At 37.9% G+C, this 26357-nt stretch overlaps 3 protein-coding genes and 1 long non-coding RNA gene across 4 annotated transcripts; 3 read left to right on the top strand and 1 right to left on the bottom strand.

The window, feature by feature from the left end:
- Window positions 1–7746: 7746 nt before the first annotated feature.
- On the bottom strand, window positions 7747–9566 carry LOC125204740. The gene is made up of 2 exons (XR_007173626.1): window positions 9458–9566; window positions 7747–9257 (listed from the first exon to the last, which is right to left on the bottom strand). It is a non-coding gene; the product is annotated as an uncharacterized LOC125204740 (long non-coding RNA).
- A 5471-nt stretch (window positions 9567–15037) lies between these two features.
- Window positions 15038–16705, top strand: LOC125203243. The gene is made up of 5 exons (XM_048101553.1): window positions 15038–15124; window positions 15192–15486; window positions 15556–15660; window positions 15734–16107; window positions 16447–16705. Exons 3-4 carry the CDS (start codon window positions 15589–15591, stop codon window positions 16091–16093), a joined length of 432 nt encoding a protein of 143 aa, XP_047957510.1. The 5' UTR covers window positions 15038–15124; window positions 15192–15486; window positions 15556–15588; the 3' UTR covers window positions 16094–16107; window positions 16447–16705.
- A 1940-nt stretch (window positions 16706–18645) lies between these two features.
- LOC125205788 (cysteine-rich receptor-like protein kinase 3) lies at window positions 18646–21211 on the top strand. Its single transcript, XM_048104911.1, has 6 exons — window positions 18646–19448; window positions 19526–19642; window positions 19719–20069; window positions 20153–20387; window positions 20487–20631; window positions 20718–21211. Exons 1-6 carry the CDS (start codon window positions 18677–18679, stop codon window positions 21030–21032), a joined length of 1935 nt encoding a protein of 644 aa, XP_047960868.1. The 5' UTR covers window positions 18646–18676; the 3' UTR covers window positions 21033–21211.
- Window positions 21212–21604: 393 nt separating this feature from the next.
- On the top strand, window positions 21605–24279 carry LOC125205789 (cysteine-rich receptor-like protein kinase 2). The gene is made up of 5 exons (XM_048104912.1): window positions 21605–22630; window positions 22708–23172; window positions 23240–23474; window positions 23548–23698; window positions 23784–24279. Exons 1-5 carry the CDS (start codon window positions 21898–21900, stop codon window positions 24093–24095), a joined length of 1896 nt encoding a protein of 631 aa, XP_047960869.1. The 5' UTR covers window positions 21605–21897; the 3' UTR covers window positions 24096–24279.
- The last annotated feature ends 2078 nt before the right edge of the window (window positions 24280–26357 follow it).

Genomic DNA, 26357 nt, shown 5'->3' with positions numbered 1-26357 from the left:
ATACTTTCTATTTTTTTTATAATATATAAATTTATCATTATCTGTATTTATTAATATGGATATAATAAAATGAGACCCGTCGTTTCTTATAAAACTCATTTTCTATTACTTTTCCATGTTTCCCCTAATTTTTCTTTGTTTTTTACCTTGATTTATGGATCAATTTTATTATTATGAAAATATCATAATTTTGCGTTATTAACTTATAAATTTACATTCTCTTAATTTCAAATACTATTATTAGTGCAAAAAATTCTCCAATGACTAGATAGCTAAAATCACATGCTTGACTATTTTCAAAATATTACTCATGTTTCAATTTTTTCATGAATGACAATAAACTATGCAAATTAATATCTAAAGGTTGAATGTTCATATGATGTTAAAATTTTCAATTTGAGCTAAATTAAAATTCTCAATAAAATAGCAATCATAAAGAATCATCTTAAAGTTAGACTTAAAGTAACGAATTAGTTCGATGATATATAATGAAATAGTATTTTAAATGTTAGTGTTTTCAAGAAAATAATTACTATATATATATCATTTAATCAAATGTGAAATTTTTTTTCTGTGTATTATTCAAAATTTATTGCATAAATAACTTCATTTTTCCATATTTTTTCTTGTTTCTCAATTAATTTCCTACATGTTATAACTATTATATTGTTATCACTAACTAGAAATATACGGATATAAGAAGTTTTTTATGTGCAAATAATGACGAAAGTTTAATCACGTATGAAGTATCAGACCTTATTAGGAAATCACGTAAGAAGTTACTGATATAATTCATCAATGAATTTAGGGAATGCCGAAAATGCCCTACAAGCCAATTTGGCATATTCGTCCGAAAAGTAGCTAAAACCAATACATTCGAGATTTTATTAAACTTTAGGATTCTTTGGCGCTACTTTTTTTTTTGTTAGATATCTATGTCACAACTCAAAACGTTAGAAATTAATGAGCCAGTTCACTCTTTTTCCTAAAGTTGAAAGGGATCAAGTTGTTTAAGACAACACATAAGGCAAGGCATAGAACTCAATTAAGTTGACTTATGGCCTGAATTAATTGACTAGATCTTGAATTAACTTTAATGGAATCCGGAATTGACTAAACATATGAACCAAATTCTTATTACTATTGGCACCGGAAATGCACCATGGGATCTGTTTCTATTTTTTTTCTTCTACATGCTAACTAAAATATGTTAATATAAGCCATTGTTACCACCCTGTGGGCTTTGGCGAACATATGGCTTTTGGATAGTTAGAAGATTTCTCTAATGGTTGTTTTTTCTAAAGTCAGTTGCTTTATTTTCAGTACCATTTCTTTTTTAAAATTAATAGCATCTTAATATGAATATTCATTTTCCCTGCCGAGGCCACACCAACCTTTGCCGAGGGCTCATCCACACCAATATATACACGAGGAATGCAGATTTTTTACTTACACGTTCATAAGATTTTACAAACCAATAAAACTTTGTTTATAACATATACTTCCTCCGTCCCGCTTTAGGAGTCCCGGTTGATCAATTTTAGACGTCCCGCTTTAGGAGTCCCGGTTGAGATAAATTAAAAAAAAAATGCCTACAAATTGTTAAAAGTGTTAAAAGTGGGTCACAACATCCACTACAACTAATAAAAAAGTGTTAAAATGGTCCCAAGATCCACTACAACATTTATTTATTGGACACTCAATTAAAAGTGGATCCCAACATCCACTACAATATTTATTTATTACACACTCAAACACTTTTTTCTAAAACATGTGCCCGACTCACCGGGACTCGTAAAGCGGGATGGAAGGAGTAAAATTTAAGATTTAATATTCCTGAGTTCAAAATGAAACTCCAAAATATAGGACGCTAACTAGTAGTAGTACTGCCCCGTCCCACCAGAGTGTTCATTTTATTCTTGTGGAATGAATGGAGTATTTAACTTCAATATGCGTCGAGCACAAATGCAGTATTTAGTGTATTTATTAGGGCAATTAAATGTTAATTTAATTCATAAACTATTAATTAGAAGTGAGTAATGTAGTCTCCGATGTGGCGAGCACACGAGTTATGCTATCAAAATATAATCGTTATGATTTTGACATCACCAATATGAAAACAGTGATGTTATTTACAGTGGATATATTACTGAAATACCCATTTATAATCGTTGGCGAGATAGATTTGATGATGACAATGACACCCCACACCAAATAAGATTTCCAATCTCTTTTTTAATAAAACATTGCATTCTCAAACGAAAAATATTAGTACAGTATTAGTTATTTCATAACCACACAATGACACAATATTGAATTAAGGTATGAAAATCCTATAAGAAAATCCATTTTCATGGCTTCTTCTCGAAGACGGCCAAGAGCGCGCTGCTAAGCTTCTGCAGCTCGTCGTCGAACTGAGTGGCCTCGGGCACGGAGAGGTTGAACTCGCTGAGGCCCTCGGTGCAATCGGAGTAGCTCATCGACGAGAGATGAGCGTTCATTGCCGAAGTCGGATCATCCTTCACCAATTCAATGCACTCCTTCACGTTGTCCATGACGTTGTCGTACCCCAATGGCACGTGCTCACGATCGAATCCTTCGTCTGCGGCAGCACGTCCGCCGGGAGCTTCGCCGCCACCACGTCCGCCACCGATTTCCCCCGCTCCGCTCGCTTCTGGACGCCGTTCAGCGCGTTTGTCATCGCCTCAGCCCACGTGCCCGCGCCGCCCACCAGTTGCCCGCAGAGAACCTTGTCGTCCGCCATGTCACAGAAGGACGCTGCGGCCGAGGCCGAGGCCACAAAGCCGGCGGCCACGACGGCAACGCATAGCCAGATGGTGATTCTCAATCTCATGGTTGCTACCTCTTGTAATGTTGGACTAGTTTTTTTTTTTGAAGGGAAGAATTTTAGAAATTCAAAACAAAAATATTACGGTTTTGTGTTGTTGGAGAATTTATTATATGAATGTATGCGATGAGAACTATATGTATGATGAATTAATTTGATTCTCACGGTTTCGGATTTGGTTAGTCGACCATTTATACTATTCTGTATTTTTACGGGATTTTGAAAATTAGAGTCAGTTTCATGTATATGGTTTTTGTAGCATCTTCATCCTTAATTCATGCTTATCCATTATAACCATTTATGGACCGTGATTAATTGTAGTTTGAGAGTAAATAAACAGAAATCCTGCCCTTTTCCTTTTCCTCAGCCCTAACTGTTCCATGTCATGTGTAACAAATTAATTAAAGATAGAGTTTTAAGATTTCTCAAATAATATGTTAAGATACTAGATTAGTTTTTCAGTATTGCGTAATTCAATCTGAGATCGATCACCCGTACTGTGACGCACTAATAGATTGTTGAATACTAGTGCTACATAGTTATAGATTAATGATAGAAATTCGAGTTTTGATAGATATAGATGGAAAAAGTATAAACTCCGTTATAGACGAATGTATATGTTTATAGAAGGAAACTAGTATCGTAAGTTTGATCCAGGAGAGGAGACCTATTTAATCGGTAGGTTGGAGGCCTTCGTCTTCTTTCAGCCAGGCCGGATCCTGGTCCGCCTTGGAGCCAAAACGGTGTCAAATGGTGTGAATTGTGTCAAAGTTTTGAACTCAGAGTCTGATGTTTTGATTATTTGGTTAGATTAATTGTTTTTTATTTAATTAATTTGTTATTTGGTTAGTAATTATTGAAATTGTGTACTACTCGTATTTTGTTTCAGAAGATAATTATATAGACAAATTTATTTGAAAAGAATTAGAATTTCTGTTCTTGTAGTATTAGTATTGGAAATGAATAATAAAGTGTGGAAGAAAATATAAATGACACTTGTCGTGTTTCCCGACTACTACTTGTTGTGGTGTTAATAATCTAAAAATTTGCACTTCAAAAATTCAGCCATTAATAAAAATAGTTGCACCAAAACAAAGTGATAATAGATCCTCCCTATGTCCGCGAATAGGAGTCTTGTTTTTTCATTTTAGTCCGTACGCGAGTAGGAGTCTCGGTTCACTTTTATCATTAACTAGTGTTAACCCACGCGCTATGCGCGACTTGGGAAAAAATACTATGAATAAATAAAATAAAATAAATGACAATATCATTGCATGTATAAGATTAAAGTTATTTAGGAGAAAATACCATTACATAAGTGACAATATTATTTTATTAGATTTATATACCTAGAGTATAAAAAGCTAATAAAATATTAGGGAACAACATCATCTCGAAAAAAAATAAAGTAATGAACTACAAACAAATAAAAAGCGCACATATATAACTACAATTTTAAAAAATATGTACTATAACAATAAGATTATAAAGGACGAAAAGTATCAATAACACTTTTTTAAAAATTTACATATCTGAGTTAGTAAATTTAGTGAAATCAAATGACCGTTACTTATAACTAAAAATGTTACTATCAATTATATACACAATTATTATAAATATTGAAAAGATTCATAACTAATAAATATTTAAAATCTAGCCTAAAATTTATAATATTCAAACGACTAAATCAATTTTCTACCTGCACTATTTAAAAAATGTGGATATACTTTTATGAAATGAGAAATAATATAATTAATCAAGTTCTAAATTCATAAATTATATTAATAATTTATTAAACTAATAAAAACTCATATAACCAAATAAGTTTATAAACTAATAGTTGCATAAAAAACAAACGCTAATTCAACCTCTATATATGTTGTGGCTCAAAGTTAAAATATCTTAAATTACATGTTCCAATTTATTTAATAAATTTATTATTAAAAAAATTCTATATTTTAAATATATAAATTTTTTGGTACTAAATATAAATATGATTTAATAATATATTTTGAGTGGTTCAAAACAAATTTAATAAAATTCACCAATTAGTTATGACAATTCTATATTACTTATCACCTCGAACGTTAGCAAATCCACCGTTGGTTTATTAAGATAGTTGTTGCAATGGTCTAACCCCTAAACTCCTCACTTTTAACAATACATTTTGATCCTGATACTATAGTTCCTCACTTTTAACAATACATAAATAAAGAAGTGTTTTAATGCTTGGTTGGATTCATTAAATTAGCATTTGAGTATGTGCACTATCATTTCAACATTTTATTCAAAATTATCATATCATGTTATATTTGTAAAAAACTGTCTTGGCTTTATCATATTTTGGTTAAAAGTTATCTCACTCCATGCATAATTATATCCCGTCATTTTTTAAGTTCTACCAAAAAAAAAGATATTCAAAATTGTAGTACAACATTTTAATTCACAACAGATTGAGTATAACATTTTTGATGATCACAATATGATGAGTAATTTTCAAATAAAATGATAAAATGAAAGCTATAGAATCAATAATTTGCCTATTTTGATATTTTAAGAATACCATATTAGCTTAAGATATTCCAAATTTTATCTGTTTATATTTAATACATATATGATAAAGTTAATTAACACCCAACACCAAATGTTTGCTATTTGTATATTTTTAGTCCCCTGTTGATAATTTTCCTGAATAAGATATCAAAAGGTAAAAAATTCAATTATAAAATTTTGGATAGAAATAGAAATTCTTTTACTATAATTTTTGCTTCAATTCTCATTATTTTTAAAGTAAAATAAAAAGAGAAAAAGACAATAATAGAAAGAAGAAAAAAAAAACCCACCCTAGCAAAACCCCAACAACAAATCTCAACCCTCCAAATAACAAATAGAAAGAATTGCTCCTTTCATAATTTGATCACAAAACTAATTTGTAATGATTTTGGGAAATGTTCCCTGAATCCTAATGCTCAACAAAAACCCAATAACAAATCTCAACCGTCCAAATAGCAAATAGAAAGAATTGCTCCTTCATAATTTGATCACAAAACTAATTTTGTAATGAATTTGGAAAATGTTCCTTGAATCATAAGGCTCTGCAAGATAAAAAAAATATTAATTAATGATTTTAGATAAATAGTTAAAAAATATACTAATAAGATAAAAATGCTAAAACACATACCATAAAATCATGGGAAACACATTCCAAGCTCACAACATTTGATTTGTCGTCCAGGTTTGGTCTTTACAAAAACACATACACCGAACTTTGATAACTGATGAAGTTAAATTATGTTAGATTGTAGATCATTGAGGTAGATGAATTCTATAACGTCATGTTTCTTCTGGCAAAATTACAATATTAGCAAAACATACAAAAAAATAATAAGGTAAATAGATGAATACAAATACTCCATACTACTATCTCATGGCCCCATACTACTATCTCATGGCCGTAGGAAGTTTCTTAAATTCTAGAAAATACTCACCAATTTCAAAACAAAACTTGGTGACGTTCGTGTCTTGTTTGTTTGATTGGATTTTTTCATTGGTATTTATAGAGGTTATATCTGCGGATTTAAATTGTATACATTAATTCTCTATTAGTAATGATGTTAAATGGTGCAACGGTTTTCATTAATTAGCCAAGAGCGTTTCAAATAAAACGTTAATTGGCTTTGGAATCTTTCCAAAATTGAATATCAAATTTAATTAGTCTAAATTAATAAAAATACATAAAATGGTCGACCATTTAGTAAAAAATGGCTGCCTACTAACACTCTCATTTAATTAGTGGAATAAAATGGCTGTGAAATTAACGCTCATTTCATTAGTGGGAAACTGTTTCAAATTTAACGACATGGAATCAATGATTACATAATTTACATCAAATAAATTCTCATTAATATTTGCCTTTATTTTTATTTTTTCTTAGTAGGCGTCCATTCTCATTCTACACCGCATTGTATTCATAAATATTTTAAATCTTAGTACCTTAAATTTATAAATATTAAAGTTCATACCCAAATTTTGTAAATATTCAAATTAAGGCCAAAACTCGCCTTTTATATATGTATAGATGGTAATAAGGTCACACCTTCCACTAACTCATTCCGCTCACATTTCATTTAAAAACTAATATATACAAGTGTGACCCTTATTCCACTAACTTTTTTCCACCCACTTTTCTTAATATTTCTTTAAATCCGTGCCGCCCATGAATAAGACTTCTAATGGCGGACGGAGAGAGTATTGATTAAACTCCATCCTTCCATGAATATCCTTCAAAAAAATAACTGGGGACATACCAAAAAGTAAATATTGAACATGTGTTAGCAGACGGGTGGGGTATTATTTAGCCCCTTCTATTTTTGGATCCTGGATCAACCACCATTTGGATTATGGGTAAACTACACATAATATTTGTTAGTAGGTAATAAGAAGTGAAGTCGTCAAGGATGAATGACATATCAATGTATTGACTCAATCCAATCAATTGTTTATCAGATACTTGCAAGATTAATTCTATATTCAATCACTGAATAAAGCATTTCTTTAAATGCAATATGTTGTGGATTTCAAATGACCTGACCTCAGACCTCAGGTAATAACACAATGTATGAATTTTAGGATTTAAATTGATGTTCATATGTAATGGAAGCCTCTTTTTTTTTAAAAAAATTCCCCCTCTGTTATATGTGATGAAAGCTTTAAAGGCAAGAGATGCAACTTTGATGAAAAAGTATCTTTAATCTCTGCTATTCTTCACACCATTTTAACTGCTAAATAAATCTAAATACAAAGAAGTGGAGTAGTAGTAGAATTAACACATAATTCAGAAAACTGATAAGAAGAAAGTCAAGCGTTTCATGTTCATTGGAAAAAATGGGATGGCTTAGTTGTGATTAAACACATGAAATAGAATTAAATTACTATGTAAGAAAGGAATCTCCAACAAAGTCAAAGAATCATATTGCCATATTCTCTTTCAATCTCTTAGATTCCTAGTAAGCAAGCTCCAAAGTCAATGGATGCAACCAATAGCAAACTCAAGCATGAAGCATCCTTTTCCCACTACATTAGAAAGATTTAAACTTGTACACAACAAGGCATTAAAAATCCAAGCTTGAGCGCCAATGTCTCCACACCTAAATGCAGATTCACATGCCAGAACCAAGATTTTGATGCTATATAATCCCAACATCTCATTGCTATAACCTCCAAAATATAGAAACTATTTGATAGCAAAGGATCCCACTATCCTAAACCGATCATACCAAAATGGAGGTGTCCAATGGAGCAGAAGAGACTTGTCAAAAGAAGTTTGCACTTCCTGTGGACTCTGAGCACAAATCCACCGAGTTCAGGCTGTTCTCAGTGGCAGCGCCTCACATGCGGGCGTTTCATCTCTCGTGGATATCTTTCTTTGCCTGTTTCGTCTCTAGTTTTGCTGCTCCGCCTCTGCTTCCAGTCATCCGCGACAATCTTGGCCTAACTGCAACCGACATTGGGAATGCAGGCATAGCTGCTGTTTCCGGTGCAGTGTTTGCCAGGATTGCCATGGGGACAGCATGTGATCTGTTCGGGCCTCGCCTTGCCTCTGCCGCTCTTACCCTTCTTACTGCACCAGCAGTTTACTGCACTGCCATTGCCAATTCTCCAACCTCCTTCCTCCTTGTCCGCTTCTTCACTGGCTTCTCCCTAGCCACCTTCGTGTCAACGCAGTTCTGGATGAGCTCGTTGTTCTCATCCAAAGTTGTTGGGACAGCCAATGGCGTGGCCGGAGGGTGGGGGAACTTAGGTGGTGGAGCAACTCAGCTGATCATGCCTCTGGTGTTCAACTTGATTGAGCGTATAGGCGCGACACAGTTCACAGCGTGGAGGATCGCCTTTTTCGTCCCTGGCCTGTTTCAGACTCTGTCTGCATATGGAATTTTCTTTCTAGGCCAAGATTTGCCAGATGGGAACTACTCTCAGCTCCACAAATCAGGAGATAAGCACAAGGATAGTTTCAAGCAGGTTTTATATCACGCGGTCACAAATTACAGGGGATGGATCCTTGCACTGACCTATGGCTACTGCTTTGGTGTTGAGCTGACAATAGACAACATAATCGCGCAGTACTTCTACGACAGATTCAACGTGAGCCTCCACACTGCGGGGATAATAGCAGCCAGTTTCGGATTAGCAAATCTCTTCTCCAGGCCGGGAGGAGGAATCCTATCAGATATTGTGGCAAACAGGTATGGAATGAGGGGCCGGCTCTGGACTCTTTGGATCGTGCAGACATTAGGAGGCATCTTCTGCATCCTTTTGGGGAAAGTAGGATCTCTCGGGGTATCAGTAGTAGTCATGCTCATATTCTCCGTATTCGTTCAAGCAGCGTGTGGCCTCACCTTCGGGGTTGCACCTTTTGTATCAAGAAGGTATGATCAGTTTAAAAAAAAAAAACAGTATGAACTTCAAAAATCTTAAAACTAGAATATGGTTTCTTGGCAGGTCACTCGGGTTTATATCAGGGATGACGGGTGGTGGCGGAAACGTAGGGGCGGTTCTAACTCAGGTGATCTTTTTTAGAGGATCACACTATACTACAGAAACAGGTATAACCTTGATGGGGGTGATGATAGTGTGCTGCACCCTAGTGATCATGTTGATACACTTCCCACAATGGGGAGGGATGTTCTGTGGGCCGTCTTCAAAAGGCGCCACGGAGGAAGATTACTATCTGTCTGAATGGACTGCGGCTGAGCAGGACCGGGGTTTCCACACCGCCAGCTTGAAATTCTCGGAGAACAGCAGAAACGAAAGGGGCAAACGAGTACAACCAGCACCTACACCAACTCTTGCCACTCCAAATGCATATGTCTAAAACAAACCACTTAAGAAATGCTTTGTTTTGGACAACTCAACAATATATGCCGTTTGCTTTTGTACTATAGGCTAGAGTGTGATTCTGTAAAAACATGTTCTTTCTAAATTCGTGTTTGTGTTATGTTGGAAATAAATCCCCAGAGAGAAATCAGAAGAAGATATGGAGATTGATATTTTACGAAAATAGAATTAAAATCCCTAGAATTGTGCTTACCATATCTAACATTCTGTATAGCCTATATAAGGTAAATCCCTTGTACAATTGAGTTGAATGGAATACAGAAACCAATTGATCGATCCTATTATCATACTCCACAATGATGTTAGGAATATTACATACAGTCAAATTTCGATGCTGTTAGGAGTTGCACTTTTGTACTTTCTCTCTGTTTTTCCATCAATAAATCAATAAGCATAAACACACACGATCAAGGTAAGAAAAATGTGAAAAATCGGTAGAGAAAATGAAGGAATTTATTTTGGGGCAATAGTTAAAGCACCCTGATTCTTCTTCTTCAGATATTAAGGCCATTTTATAATGCATCAACTTAAAATAAATGCAGTAATAATGATGAAAATCTTACAATAGCAAGGAATGGAAACCAACGAATGCTTGCATTCAACTTCTCTTCTTTTTTATTTAGTCAAGAAATCGCATGATAATAGGATCGTGGACCCCACCAGTTTGGAGGACACGGTTTTGCAACTTAGAAAATCCAAGTCAATGTCTGCGCGCCCATCATTATTTCCTCGCAAATGAACTAATATAAAAAATATAAAAAAGATATATGTATTACCGAGTTCCACGTGTCAAACCACTCGGCTTCATGAGGTTAACCGCTTCAAATATTCCCTCTCTCTTTGAATTTCAGTTATTATACGTACGCTCTCTCATTCTCGGTGATAATCATTGTGTTAAGGCATTATCCCTCAACAATGATCGGCGGCGTCCTCGCTCGGCGATCAAACGGTTTCGGCGCCCAAGCGTTGGGTCAGCGGAGATTTAGATTTCGAGCTGTGCGCGGTTCTTTCCGTCGGGCAGCGAGAATTCTAAAGTCATAGGCAATCTTTCCCTTCATGAAAGACTTCACAAGTTAAAACCTTACTACACTTCACTTAGGACTTTTGGATGTCTCTTTTATCCTTTTCTAAGGCCATATAATAAGAACAAATTGCAGTACAAATCAGAGGGGGCTACCTTCTTGGGGTACAGTCCATCCTATAAAGGTTACAAAGCTCTTCTTCCTAGTGGCAACACCCACTCATCACATGATTACTCGTGCCAAGGCAGGTGTTTTCAAACCCAAGCTATACTCCTGATCTCCTTCCTCGGTCAGCTCTTCTTGTTTTACTCATACCTGTTTGGAAAGCTGCAATGCTTGCAGAATTTATTGTTCTCCTAAAAAAAAATACATGGACTCTCACAACTTTACCTCCCGGAAAGAACTTGATTGGGTGCACTTGGGTTTTCAAGATCAAAAGACTCCTTGATGATTGCATTGCTCGGCATAAGGCTAGACTTGTTGCTCAAGGTTTTACCCAACATGCCGGTTTTGATTTCAATGAGACATTCAGCCCTGTAGTTAAGCCAACAACTATAAGATTAATACTCTCGATTGTTGTGTCTATGAGTTGGTCTATCTCTCACCTTGATGTCAACAATGCCTTTTTGAATGGAAATTTGAAGGAAGAAATATATATGAAACAACCCATTGGTTTTGAGCAAGGAGGGCCACACTTGGTTTGTAAACTCAATAAGGCTATCTATGGATTGAAACAAGCATCACGGGCCTGGTTTCTGACCATTCATTCTGCACTCATCTCTCTTGGTTTTACTTAGTCACGTGCGGATGCTTCTCTCTTCATAAGGCACATTGGCAATGACATCATTTATCTATTGATTTTATGTTGATGATATGCTCATCACCGGCACTAATTCTTCTTCCATCCGGGATGTTATCTCCAAACTCAATTCACAATTCTCTTTGAAAGATCTTGGGGAGGTGAGTCTATTTCTTGGAGTTGAAATTTCTAAAACTCCAGAGGGGCTGCATCTGTGTCAGGAAACATACATACAAGATATTTTAAAGAAGGTGAATATGGTAGGGGCTAAAGGAAGTCCAACCCCCATGGTTTCTACTTGTGAACTTAGCAAGTCAGTTGGTGAACCTTTTCAAGATCCTAAGTTGTATAGAAGTACAATGGAGCATTACAATATGCTGCTATTACCCGGCCAGACATTAGTTTTGCTGTCAATAAAGCTAGTCAATACATGGCAGAACAACTTGATACACATTGGAGAGATGTGAAAAGAATATTGCGCTATTTGTCTGGTTCTCTAACTCATGGGATTAACATCAAGAAATCAAATGGAGGAATCACTACATTTTGTGACTCGGACTGGGCGTCTGATGTAGATGATAGGCGATCTACAAGCGGATATTACACCTACTATGGTGGAAACTTGGTGTCTTGAAGTGTTAAGAAACAGCAAGTTGTAGCACGTTCAAGTACATAGGCCGAGTATCGGAGCCTAGCACATGTTGCATCTGAGGTCACTTGGCTACATTCTTTACTTGCTAAGCTGAAAATTAAAAGGGAAGTTGCATCTGTGATATGGGTGGATAATCTCAGCGCAATTGCGTTGGCTTCAAACCCTGTTTTGCACGCAAGAACTAAGCACATAGAACTTGATGTTCATTTTGTTCGAGATAAAGTCTTGGCTAAAGAAATTGAGTTAAGGCATGTACCAAATTTAGATCAAATTGCAGATATTCTTACCAAGCCACTGAGTAGTCAATCCTATGTGCGATTGCGCAACAAACTTGGAGTTGTTGAGCGCTCCACACTAGGCTTGAGGGGGGATATTAGGAGTGTCTCAAGGAAAGATCATAGAGTTGTTGTTAAGGAACATGATGATGAGGATCATTTTGTCCAGTCAACTACCATCACCAATGAAACAGTGCCTACTGTCCTAGAGAGTGTGGATGGAGTGTGTGAAGGCTACATGTGGAATGCAGGACCACAACAAGACTTGGAGAGATATCGTGGCAGCATGTGCTTGATTAGGTTGTTGGATGTATTTTGGATCTTTCTGTATGTGGACATATATATATGGATAGCCCCTGATATAATGTTTGACTGATTTTGAACACAGAGTTATTTCACTAAGATAGCAGTCTACTCTCGAGCTCATCTTCCCCATGAATTTGTTTACTTTCGTTTACGATCCACATTTTCTAATGCTTACTTCATCTAAGTTTTTTCATATTTTGATTCAAAAATTCAGCAAAATCGATGGCCATTCCCAAGTTTTCAAACTATTTCTACATATATAATACGTTCCAACATTGCATTTATGTGATCTATAATTGCATTCTATTAGAATCTGTCAATTTTGCATCCGTCTTTGTTTCTCAATAAAGACTTCATCCTATCTTAATATTTTTTTATATCTACATTTAATTAACTTTCATTTTAATTAGAGTTACACTACATAAAAATCGCTAATTAGTGGCGGAAATCAGTGGCGGAATATTTCCGCCAGTGGTACTGGCGAATAATCCGCCACTACGAACAATGGCGGAATTCTCACGGATTAGTGACGGATTTTAATTTGCCCACCCATGTGGCGGATTAATTCCGCCACTACAAATTTTTTTTCAAATAAAATATACAGAATATTATAAAAAAATTAAACATAGTGGCGGATTTTCCGCCACTGCTAAAGTGGCGGATTATATTCCGCCAGAGTACGAATTTTTAATTAAATTAATTAGGGCTTTACGTATTTCATTCTCCATCTTCGCGAATTCTCCCTCCTTCGCGAATTCACGAATCCTCCCTCCTGTAGCCGCCGTTCGCCGCTCCAGCCACCGCAATTCGCCGCTCCAGCCGCCGCCGTTCGCCGCTCCAGCTCCGTCGCCGTCGTCCGCTCGCATTCAACAACCACCGCTGTCGCCACCAGGTACTCAATTTACCATACCCCCGCCTCCTATCTCCTTGCTTGATTTTGTGCAACGACAGTAGAGAGTAGAGACTAGAGTGGGTGTGAGGAGGAGAGAGTGAGTTTGTGTGCATATATATGCACGACAGCAGGGAGATTTGGTCAGATTAGAATATTGTATGGCTTTTTAATTGTTGATCCTGAATCTGAGAAATTAAAGGAGTTGTGCCAAAATCTGTTAGATGTTCTGTTGAAAGTATCGATGGTGCAACTGCCTGAATATTTGGCCTCTGTTTCTTGGCCTTAAATATCATCATACATGGCAATGGCAGACTCTTATTCGCTCTTACAGTTTTGACAACTTCTCATTTGTACTCTGTTCTGATACCAAGAGATCCCTAAACTATTGCTCTTATTTGGTTGTTAAGTCCTTTGCAGCCTTTCGGAAGCTTAATTAAGAAATGGAGGTTCAAAACTTGCTCAACAACCTTAAAAAATTAGGTTGATTTGTATGTTCTTCAAATCTAAACTCCTTGCTGCTGAAATGTGTCTAACTCAGATGGATATGAACTTGACAATAGGTGATGATACTCCAATACTTCATCCAAATGGTGGGCTGGTCGATATTGATGATGATGGTTTTCCTTCGGATGAAGAATTTATGTTTTCTGATGATGAAAATATTGATGTAGAAGATGATGTATGATTTTTTTATTAACACTTATGCTATGTATTTTTATTAATTAAATGTTATAGATTGATCTAAATTGAACTATTTATTTGTATGTATTTTAGACATGCATCGTCAGCGTGGTGGGCATAGTCATACTAGTGAGTCCTCTCGCACGGGAGGAGCTATTCCAGCAGAGGATGTGCAGTCCTGATCCGTTGATCATGGGGATCCCATCAGTGAGGATGATCTCTTTGATGATGATGGAACCGTACCTGATGTGAGGATACATTTACAAAGGGATCCAGATACGGGGTTAGTTATTGGTTATTGATTATTAAATAAGCTTTGTTTTTTTAACTAGTCGATATTATTTGAATGTTTATAGGATATTACTTTTCCATCCTCAATATCCATCCATCCGTAGTTGTATTTCACTTGTGTATTTTTCAGTTGACCCTTTTGTTAATCAGAAACATCAGAAACTGTAGAATAAACATCAAACTGAACAGATTGTAGAATAAACATCAGAAACTGAACAGAGTTACACAAATATTTCATGAAGCAGCCTTCACCTGGAGTATTTGGGGTTGTTGGTGCAATATCTCCATCTTCACCTTGATTTTTTAACTAATCGATATTATTTGATTGTTATAGGGCATTACTTATCCATCCTCAGATGTCGCGAGAGGTAACCACCATATACAAACGCATTCGCAATAACACTGGATTTAACTGGAAGGCGACACCCAAAGACGTTAAGGATCGCTACTTTGAAGAATTTAGAGTAAGTATTGTATATACATAGAAGGTTTGTTTGATAAAGATAATATTATAACGTTTTATTCTTATAGAAATCTTTTTTTCTGGCCGGATTCATGGGAACACGATGTGCGTACACTTTGGACGTCGAGGGCAAGAGAGAGATACTCCGGCTTCATCTCTACCCTTAAGAAATTGAAAGAGAGGCTAGCATTTGTGTCAGAAGAATTGTGGAATGGGCTGCTCGTGTATTGGGAAAGTAAGGATGTTAAATACAAGTCAGAAATCGCACGGAAGGCGAGATATTCAGAGAAAGGTGGACCCGGCACGGGCTATAGCAAACATTATGGGGGCACATCGTGTGCTGTAGTTAAAGCTCAGAAAATAGTAAGTGACATGTAATAAATCAAGTTCATTATTTATATTAATATTTGTTTTATTATCTTTGACAAACATGCAAATGAAAAGGGGGTCTCTATTGGAGATTGTATGTATGATGCCTACTTGGCACTATACTTCAAGAATGGAAAATATACAACTAAGGAGGCCGAAGAGATAGATGTAAGTTTATTTAAAAGTTGATACGCATTTAAATTATTAATCATACAATAATTATTGAATTTTCATTTAATAGGCCAAGGTAAAAGAGATTGCAGTTGCACAAAGTGAGGGAACAAATCTAAATGATATATATGTCAATCAAGTCATGGGAGGCTGCCTTGACAAGAAGAAGCGGATGCTTGGAACGGGAGTCCTTGGACCAATGCTCTTAGGAAGTAAGTTTGTGGCTGCTTCAACTAGCAATCAACAGGATGCCAAGTGGAAAAGTAAGATGCAACAAAATCTCAACGAAGAGCGTGAGCGTAGAATGAAGTTGGAAGAGGACGTGAGCAGGATGCAGAAGGTGGTGGATCTGTTGGTGAGCCAACAGTCCCACCAGTCCCACCAGTCAAGTTACTCAGCTGCCCGACCTGATGAAGAATATTCTACCTGATGCTAGAAGCGGAGGTTAGTTGTGATTTTGCTACTTGAATCATTTTTATTTCTGCAAATCTATGGCCATTTTGTTGTTCATTATTTATATGACTATTCTAAAATGTAGTGCATTTTGACTTGCGTTTGTTGAAATTTGACTGAGGTTGTGGTCTTCCTCGAAGAAAATTATTTAATTTTCTGTGCCGTATGAAATCGAAGAAAAAAATTGAATAATTTGTTTCCGTTTTAGGATTTAGTTGTTGGATTTGTCTGATAAAAGTTATTTTGTTAGCTTTCTATTTTTTTGTGAATTTATTTTTCTTCTCAGTAAAGGCCTTGATTTTTTACTGATATATAGCTGTGTATTTGCAGCTTGAACAAGCATATCTCACTCGTTTCTTATCTTCTGGATTGGATTTCTTATGGAGCAGTCTGATGCTGCTAGTTCCTCAAACTTCGTCCAAATAACTTAATGAGAGGCTGTAGTGTTCCAGTGTATATTTGGGGATATAAGCTAGTGGAGGGACTTGGTTGCCATTTGAGAATCTGACAGCCAATGATGGTGTTACATATAGATGTTATCCTTCTAATTCCATGTTTTATTTTATAGTGGAAGTCAATAACTGTTAAATAGCCTTTTTTTTTCTTAACTAAATCACTTCTACTTACAATCAGCTTAATTACTTAAAAGTCATTTTTCAATCAATGCACTAGACTTAACTTTATGCTAGCAATTGTTTTCGATATAACTTCAATTGTTTTTGAAACTGGAGATGGGATGGATGATTTATGTGGAAGATATTCCACTTATTTGATTTCTGGTTTTAGGGGAAGTTGTTTTAATGCTAATGTATATGTGTGTGGCTTCAGGAGGTGGTTCAAAGATGAACAAGATCCAAGATTTGGAGAGAGACGAAGTTTATTACACTAGGAAGGAACAAGATTGTAGATGATAAATTTGTCAAAAACGGTCCCACAACTATTTTGCAGACTTGAGAAGCTACATGCTCGGCTATTTTGTTATTAACTAAGTTTTAGAATTGCACTAATGATTAATATAATTAATCACTGATGTTATGAGTAATATGAGTATTGGTGTATCTATTGTTATTTTTACTATGAATGTATTGATTTGTTGAAAAATTATCTTAGTAGGGTGGATAAATAATAAAATAAATATAACCAAAATCTATATAAAAATTTAGTGGCGGATGCATACTGTCACTAAAAAAGCATTATATGTAGTGGCGGAACAAAATCTATACAAAAGTTCCGCCACTAGTTATGGCGCCCCAAATCCTCCACTAATTTAATTTTTTAGTGTCGGAATGTCAGTGGCGAACTATTTTCCGTGGGTAATCCGCCACTGCGACTCAGTGGCGGAATATTTTCTGCCACTGATATTTTAGCGGCGATTATATAGCCGCGGTTATGTTCTGCCACTAAATCCGCCACTAACTAGTTTACTAGCGGAAAAATGAGATTTAGTGGCGGAAATTTCCGCCGCTAATTAGCGATTTTTTGTAGTGTTAATTCCAAATTTTTGAAAACACGTTCATCTTCTGCATGTGATGTTATAGATAACATAAGGATCAAGAGTATTTGATAAATACTTGTTCTAATATCATCTTTTGTATAGATATCATCTTTTGTAAATATTATAGTTAAGAACATTTATTATTCAGCTTACGCAGTTTCTTAATTGATTGTGTCAATGTATAGATTTATTTTAATACGGTTTATACTCATATTAGAGCATCACTAACGCTGTGGGTTGGACCGCACTTGAGTCTCAGCCCACGGCTTCGCGCTTTGGAGGGAGCAATTTTCCGGCCTAGGCCGAGTCTGGTGACACAGTGGCGTCCCGGAGCCGTGCCGTTGGAGGTGTTTCGGGCCGGACCACAAGCCCCAATTTCTGATTTTTTTTTAGTTTGGAAGAGGAAGAAGAGGGAGGGAGAGGGGAAGGGGCGACGGAAGAGGAACTTATTATTTTTTATGTTTTCAATTTTTTTAATTTATAGTATAATTTATAATTATATGTTGGAAATTTATTATTTTCGAATTAAAAATAAATTTCTCGTGTTATAATTGCTCAATGTTTTCAATTTTTAAAATTAAAATAGGTTGGAGTTGTGAATAATGCAATTTAATAGTTAGGGCCTGGATGGAGCCTGCGGGTTAGAGGAGTTGTGATTTGGGACTCAAATTTAGGGGAATGATTATATAAAGGGGACTTGGAGCCTGAATTCGGACAGGAGTTTTGGAAGCTCTTATCTTCTCGTATAAATAAAGGTACTTGTGTTAAAAAATAGGTTAGCATGAGGTATTGACGTAATAATGATGAAAATCTTACAATAGCAAGGGATGGAAGCTTAATACTTGCATTCAACTTGTCTTCTTTATTTATTTAGTCATGAAACGTCTCATGACCAGTTTGTAGAAGATTTTTCGAATATCAAGTATTCAACCGACTTAAATTTTTGTTAGTGGACCGTGGACCCACAAAGTTTGAAGGACACGGTAGAAAATCCAAGTCAATGTCTCTCCTGCTCGCAAATAGAAATCCAATTATGAATGCATCCCAATCCGATGTAATAAAAAAATGTCATCGTCAACCCTCTTGATGATCCTTGTACTAATCCTATTCCTATCCAACGTTAAGCAATCACTCTGCGACCCAAGAGCCACAGAGGCGGCTCAAATATGCAGCAACAAAACAGCGCCGGAATCCGACCGCCAACTCTTCGTCCCTAATTTCCTCGCCAGCATGGCTTCCATCACGCCGGAGGTCGCAAGGCGAGGACACGGCACCGTCATAAACGGGACGGGAAACAACACCGTCTACGCCATGGGCGAGTGCATGAAGGATCTCTCTCAAAACGACTGCAACCTCTGCTTCGCTCAGTGCAAGACCGACATCCCCAGCTGCCGCCCGTTCCAGAGGCTCACCAGAGGTGGCAGGCTCTTCTACGACGGCTGCTTTCTCAGGTACGACGATTACATGTTCTTCAACGAGAGCTTGAGCTCCCTCGATACAACCGTCTGCGCCGCCGCTGATTTTGCCGGGAATCGGACTCTCTTTAAGGATAACGTTTCCAAGTTGTTGAGGAGCGTTACAGCGGTGGCCCCCACGAATAACGGTTTTTTTACCGGGTTTGTGAGTGATGGTAATTTGCGTGTTTACGGTTTGGCTCAGTGTTGGGAATCTGTGAGAGGGAGTGGCTGTGTGGATTGTTTAGAGAATGCAGTTTCGAGAGTTGATTCTTGCCCTCCTAAGGTGGAAGGGAGAGCTCTCAATGCAGGCTGTTACTTGAGATTCTCCACCACTAAATTTTACAACAATTCCATCATCGATTCCGCCAATGGAAACGGAGGTGACTATGATTTTTTATTGTTACTGATTAATGTTAGTATATAGCTTTTGAGTTAATCTAGCTTGTGATGTTGTTAGGGGGCACTCGCCGTCGTGCTGCTATAATAGCCTCAACCTGTGCTGCATTTTCTTTCCTGCTATTTGTAGCTATGGTTTCATTTTTTGTGAGGAACAAGATTCTTAAACGAAGAAGAGGTGAGTGTAACAATTAATATGATTGTTAGAATATAACAATGGATTGGGAGATATATAACATGATTTGGTGTGACAGTGAAGAAGAAGCTAGGTGCTCTGTTGTCTATTGTTACAAAGTCGAAGATCAACTTTTCGTACGAAACGCTAGAGAGGGCCACGGGTTACTTCCATAGCTCGAACAAACTAGGCCAAGGGGGGTCTGGTTCTGTCTACAAGGGCGTGTTACCAACCGGCCAGACTGTTGCGGTGAAGAGGCTATTCTTCAACACGACGCAATGGGCTGATCATTTCTTCAACGAGGTTAATTTGATCAAAGACATGGATCATACAAACTTGGTGAAGCTCTTGGGTTGCAGCATTACTGGCCCCGAGAGCCTCCTTGTGTACGAATACGTGCCAAACCAAAGCCTGCACGACTATCTATTCGGTGCTAGTTGAATCCTAGCTAATCCACTTTTTTTCCCAAGTTTGGAGGTTATTAATCTAATACTCCTACTTCGTTGTCTCCAGTTAGGAAGGATGTTCCCCCTCTCGAGTGGGAGCAACGGCTGAGGATCGTAAAGGGTACTGCTGAGGGTCTGGCTTATCTTCATAATAACTCAAACTTGAAGATAATACACAGGGACATAAAACTGAGCAATGTGCTTCTGGAGGAGGACTTCACTCCCAAAATTGCTGATTTTGGGCTTGCTAGGATGTTTCCACAAGACAAGACTCACATCAGCACTGGTCTTGCTGGTACACTGTGAGTCTATACATTTCTACTTACTCTCTCTCTATATATGCTTATGTCCAAGTTATATATGATATCACATTATAATACTTTTGGTTATGATTTGACCAGTGGCTACATGGCACCGGAATACATTGTTCGTGGAAAGCTAACAGAGAAAGCAGATGTCTTTAGCTTTGGAGTTGTGGTAATTGAAGTGGTGACCGGGACGAGGAACAATGCTTTCTCTCAGGATTCTCAATCAATATTCCAAAGGGTATGTTTGTTCCTGTGCTCAGTGGCTAGTGGTTTATAAAGGGCTCAAACCAAACTGATCATGATTTTTTTGGCATTCTTGACTAGGTGTGGAATCTGTATGGGTCAGGTAATGTGACCGAAGCAGTTGATCCGTCGATAAAAGGGAAGTTCCCAGAAGAGGTGGCGGCTAGGTTACTTGAAATCGGCCTACTCTGTGTGCAGGCCAATGCAGAGCTGCGGCCAGCCATGTCGACGGTGGTGATGATGCTTAACGGTGATCGAGACATTTATCAGCCAACGCAGCCGCCCTTTCTCAACTCTGCCTCTGCAGAATTTATCAGCCCGTTTAGGAGGCCAGATTCTTACACGCAGTCTTCTGGTAACAATGAAATAACAGAGAGCATTGTGGAGCCAAGATAATTTAATGTTGGTTTCAGTGACTAGGTTAGCTAAGGTAGTAGTACTACATATGTACATGAAATCATCCCCAACACACTTATTCACAATGCCGTTGAGTCTACGGTCTACCATTAAGCAACCAAAGTTAGTGGTGTATATATATATAGCTGAGTGAAGACATGTTAATTCCTGACTTAAAATTGTGTTTGCCAAAAAAATCTTTTCAAAAATACTAGCACAAGTTAAATTAGAGTCAAAGTAGTTCTCTTCTCTCCCAGAATGCACAAATATACATAGGTAAGTATTAATTTAATTTAGAGAATTCTCCTAAAACTAAAACAATCAATTTGGTCAACGAACTCCAGTGGGCCGAATCCAAAGCAAATAAGTAATTCACCCGCGTATAAATTTGAAGTTAAGACGCAAGTAGCATTGATGACAACTTTGATAGTATTAGAGAATGTCTACATGGATATTATTCTAACGATGCAAGAAGAAGAAAGAAATACTACACCAAATATAATCATCATCTAATCTACAATATAATTCCAGAGCATTAATTGCAGATTTAAATATCTTGAATAATGAATATGGTCTCACCAGAAAGTAATTCTAATCGTCCACGTGAATTATGAATAGTACTCCTACTATTAATGTTATAGTTGGAGCGATGTGAAAGTCTGGTGGTGTGTGTAATTGTAGGCGTAGTTGAAGTTAAAAGTGGGGCCCGGCCCGGCCCGATATCCGTTTGTTGAAATTAATGTGGCCGGCGCTACAATCATTATCGAAGGATTGAAATTCCGGTGTGAATACTTCCAGTTAGGTTCCCAAATCATCCTTCTTATTCTTCTGAAACAATCTCTAGTGGTGAAATAATTGAGCCACGATGTTTGAGGAAGCAATCTTGACGGCAATAGTAGTAGTTTCAGCCGTGCTATATCCCGACGCAGCATTGGCATCGCCGAGATCGGAAACGGTTAAAATGATGTGCGGGAAGCAGGCGGAGCACAACGCGACTGTGTACGTGCCCAACTTCGTGGCCACCATGGAGACCATAAGCGCGCAGATGCGATCCTCGGGCTTCGGCCAAGCCATCACCGGATCCGGTCCCGACGCCAACTACGGCCTCGCCCAATGCTACGGCGATCTCTCCCTACTCGACTGCGTCCTCTGCTACGCCGAAGCCCGCACCCTCCTGCCGCAGTGCTTCCCCTCCAACGGCGGCAGGATCTTCCTCGACGGCTGCTTCATGCGCGCCGAGAACTACCCCTTCTTCCGCGAGCACGCCGCCCCAGGAGACCGCGCACTCTGCGGCAACACCACGCGGAGGGATCGTGCGTTCAAGGCCGCCGCGAGGCAGGCTGTGTCCGAGGCGGTTTCTGACGCTGTCAGTGGCGGTGGCTTTGGCCGGGCGGCGCGTGATCAGTCGGCGTATGTTTTGGCAGAATGCTGGAGGACTATCGATGCCGGATCTTGCAGAGCTTGCCTTGAGAATGCTTCTGATTCTGTGTTACGGTGCTTGCCTTCCTCTGATGGCAGGGCGTTGAACACCGGCTGCTTCCTCAGGTATTCCGACACCGATTTCATGAATCCTGTTCCCCGTAATCGCAGTGAAAGAGGTACTGATAACACACTCTATTCTTATAGGCCGGCGGGAGGATATTTTATATATTAATTCGGTTTAAATAACTTGCAGGGGTGGTGATAGTTATTGTAATAGCAACGGTTAGTGTATGTGCTGTTGTTGCCATTGGAGCTATGTTTGGGGTCTATATTTGTAAGCAGAGAAAGATCCAAAAGAAGAGAAAAGGTTGTGGTGAAGCAGAGAGATATGTGAAGAGCCTCAATGACAGCAGCTTGAACTTCAAATATTCGACTCTGGAGAAAGCCACTGGCTGTTTCGACGAGGCTAACAAGCTTGGCGAAGGCGGTTTTGGCTCTGTATATAAAGGAGTAATGCCAGACGGGAGGGAGATTGCAGTGAAGAGGCTCTACTTCAATAACAAACACAGAGCTGCAGATTTCTACAATGAAGTGAAGATCATCAGCACGGTAGAGCACAAGAATCTAGTGAGGTTGTTGGGGTGCAGCTGCTCAGGACCCGAGAGCCTACTCGTGTACGAGTACTTGCCAAACAAGAGCCTCGACCGCTTCATCTTTGGTAAGTTGTAGGTAGACTAGAGTGTTTGAAGTCATGGTGGTGATTAATGGATGTGGAATGTGGGCAGATTCGAGCAGAGGCAAAGCGTTAAGGTGGGAGACGAGGCTGGAGATCATTCTAGGAACAGCGGAAGGGTTAGTGTACCTTCATGAGAACAGCAACATGAGGATCATTCACAGAGACATCAAGGCTAGTAACATCCTCCTCGACTCCAGACTTGCCGCAAAAATTGCAGATTTTGGATTGGCTAGGTCGTTTCAGGAGGATAAGACTCATATCAGCACTGCCATAGCAGGGACTCTGTAAGTGTTTTACATGTTACATTTAGTTGTGTTATGTTACTATATGTGTATTTACATGAACTTTTATGAGCAGGGGATATATGGCACCGGAGTATTTGGCACACGGGCAGCTGACTGAGAAGGCAGATGTGTACAGCTTCGGTGTGCTGCTGCTGGAAATCGTAACGGGCAGGCAGAACAACAGAAGCAAACACACAGACTACTCTGATAGCTTGATCAATATTGTGAGTTAATGTTTCAATCTACATGACAAACATGCATATTGTAGTATTAGTAGTATAAGATAATGAAATGTTTTGAACAAAACAGGCATGGAAGCATTTCCAAGAAAGGAGAGTTGAAGAACTCTTTGATACTAACCTAATGTTGAGTAGCAGCACAAAAGATGAGGCGGTGAGGGTGGTTCACATAGGTCTGTTGTGTACTCAAGAAATATCTTCTCTGCGACCGACGATGACGAGAGTGATGCAGATGCTAGTTAATGAAGCAGAACTGGCTGCACCAACCAGCCCCCCATTCTTGGATGACACCACAATGGAACTCAGTGAGATTCCCAGCCATTATGGGAATGGTGCAGCTTCAGTTGCAACCATTTCTCACAGCATATTATATCCCAGGTGACATGGATTGGGGTTTTAACATCATGTTTGATCGCTCATAATGGTCTATATATAGCACACAGCATGAGATGAGTAATGTTAGTCTAAGAGTTTTTTGTTTTGGTTTTTGTACACAACTGCATACTAATACTACTAATAATAACAAGAAAACATTTTTGCAATTTGTCGTTATATTTTTTGAGTTACATGCTGTTCAATTAGAATAAAATGAATTAACATGTTTCAATTTAAACAATGTTTATGGACCGAATCAAAAGATCAGTTCTCCTTTTTGTGTTTTAGATAAGGCATGAATATATCCCAAGAATATGATACCATAGTTAAATATAAAAAGAAAAAAAAATTAAAGGTCCAAACTGAATTTCCATTAATTTATGATAAAAATAATCATATACTCCTGACTAAGTAAAGCCCAGTAGGCTAACTGTATAAGAATTCTATGAAAAAACACTTATAAATATTTTTTTAGTGAAGTAAAAAAAGAGAGGTGATTTGCTAGCACCATTGTGCTCGTAAAAAGGTAATAAAGTGCTCGCAATAGTCCGTTTTGCTAGCACATTAGCACCGGTTTTGAGCGATAACGCTTGTCGCAAACTTGCGACTAGTTTTGCGAGCAGAAGTCATTTTGCTAGCACCTCTATTGTGCTCGCAAGTTTTTCTAGCACCTCTATTGTGCTAGAAGGTTGTCGACCATTATTCATCACAAATTTTTTGCTCGCAAAATTAGTATTCATCAGCAATTGTAATATTTTAAAAAAAAAATATTTATGTGGACAATTTATTAAATAAAAACCATAATGACAACAAAAAAGTAACAAATTTCAAAAATTACATAAAATTAGTAATATTGTTTTACACTTTTAGTTTATGCTATTTTTGACTTCTCATTTCGTCAACCCATTCACTATGGTTCATCAACTTTTCCAACCTCCCACTTTTTTTCTCTAATAAATCCGGGCGCAACTCGCATTTTGCTCTGTAATTCAGCACGTGCTATTGTATTTTGCCTCTCCAACTTCGCGCGCGACGCCTCATTTTGCTTCTCCAACTGCTCGCGCACCTCAATAGTGACTTGCTCTAGCTTTGCTTGTAACTGTTCGCCGACCTCTCTATTTTAGCATAACTACATCAGAGATATAGGTAGCAATCATCCACTTATAACAACAAAAATGTTTGTATATATCTAGTCTCGTACTAAGATGAAAATTCTCTATTTTCAAGCTCCAACAAGTTAAATATGTTGCATAGTTTTATTAAAAACTGACTATGTTATTACAAGTTAAATATGTTGCATAGTTTTATTAAAAACTGACTATGTTATTAGAAAAAGGGACATTAGCACCTAATATCATGGAACTTTAAAAAAGTTGGATTATTTCCACGAACTTTGAAATTGACAAATAATATTACGAATTTTACCTTGAGTTTGTTATTTTCTATCAGTAAAAAAATTTGGGCTGCAGTAATAAATTGAAGACAATTTTGAAGGGTGTGCTTAAAAAAAACTATCCTCAAAGATTGAAAAACTTGAAGCTCACGAAGTTGTTGTCGAGAAATTACGAAAAAAAATCTGTATCATGATATTATTTGCCGGAATTTTTTCTTTGGTGGAAAATAACAAATTCGGGATAAAGTTCGTGATATTATTTGTCAATTTCAAAGTTTGTGGGAAAACCCAACTTTTTGAAATTTCTGTGATATTTAGATGTCAATATCCCTTTGAAAAAATACTTATCAAAAATTGAAAAATAAAATTATTGATTTGTATGTAGAGATATGCCAGGCCCGGGTGGGATCAAAGTTGACAAAATAAGAACATCCACATTAAGAATAGGTCAGTCATAGGCCGTCCACTTCCTCCGCTGTGGGGGTGTCGTGGTCAGGGCTGGCTGCGAGCGACTCGCCGACCACCTTGCCCTTCCCCTTGGTCTTCTTCTTCTTCGTGCGGCCCGATCCTTCTGGAACGGGAGTGTCCGGCTCCCCAAGATCGATCCTCATCTCATGCAATAACAAAAGGTCATCGCCAGTGAACTGCGTCTCCACTTGGGTCGACGTGTGAGACGAAGCCGCCAAAAAATCAAGAGAGGGACGATAGACCTTTTCCCCATCGGTGACCCCTGCATCCCGGGACCTGCATACCGGGCTGCATCCCTCCCTGCCATACCGGCATCATCCACATCATCTCCCCGCACGCATCCGGGCATACCTCCCCACCCCGGCGTTGCCTCGCCCGCCGCTGGCCTGCACCCCGCCCGGCATCCTT

The sequence above is a fragment of the Salvia hispanica genome, chromosome 2, assembly GCF_023119035.1.
Source record: "Salvia hispanica cultivar TCC Black 2014 chromosome 2, UniMelb_Shisp_WGS_1.0, whole genome shotgun sequence".
NCBI lineage: Eukaryota > Viridiplantae > Streptophyta > Magnoliopsida > Lamiales > Lamiaceae > Salvia > Salvia hispanica.
The sequence above is the reverse complement of the archived record's forward strand: the minus strand, read 5'-3'. Positions and strand labels throughout refer to the sequence as shown.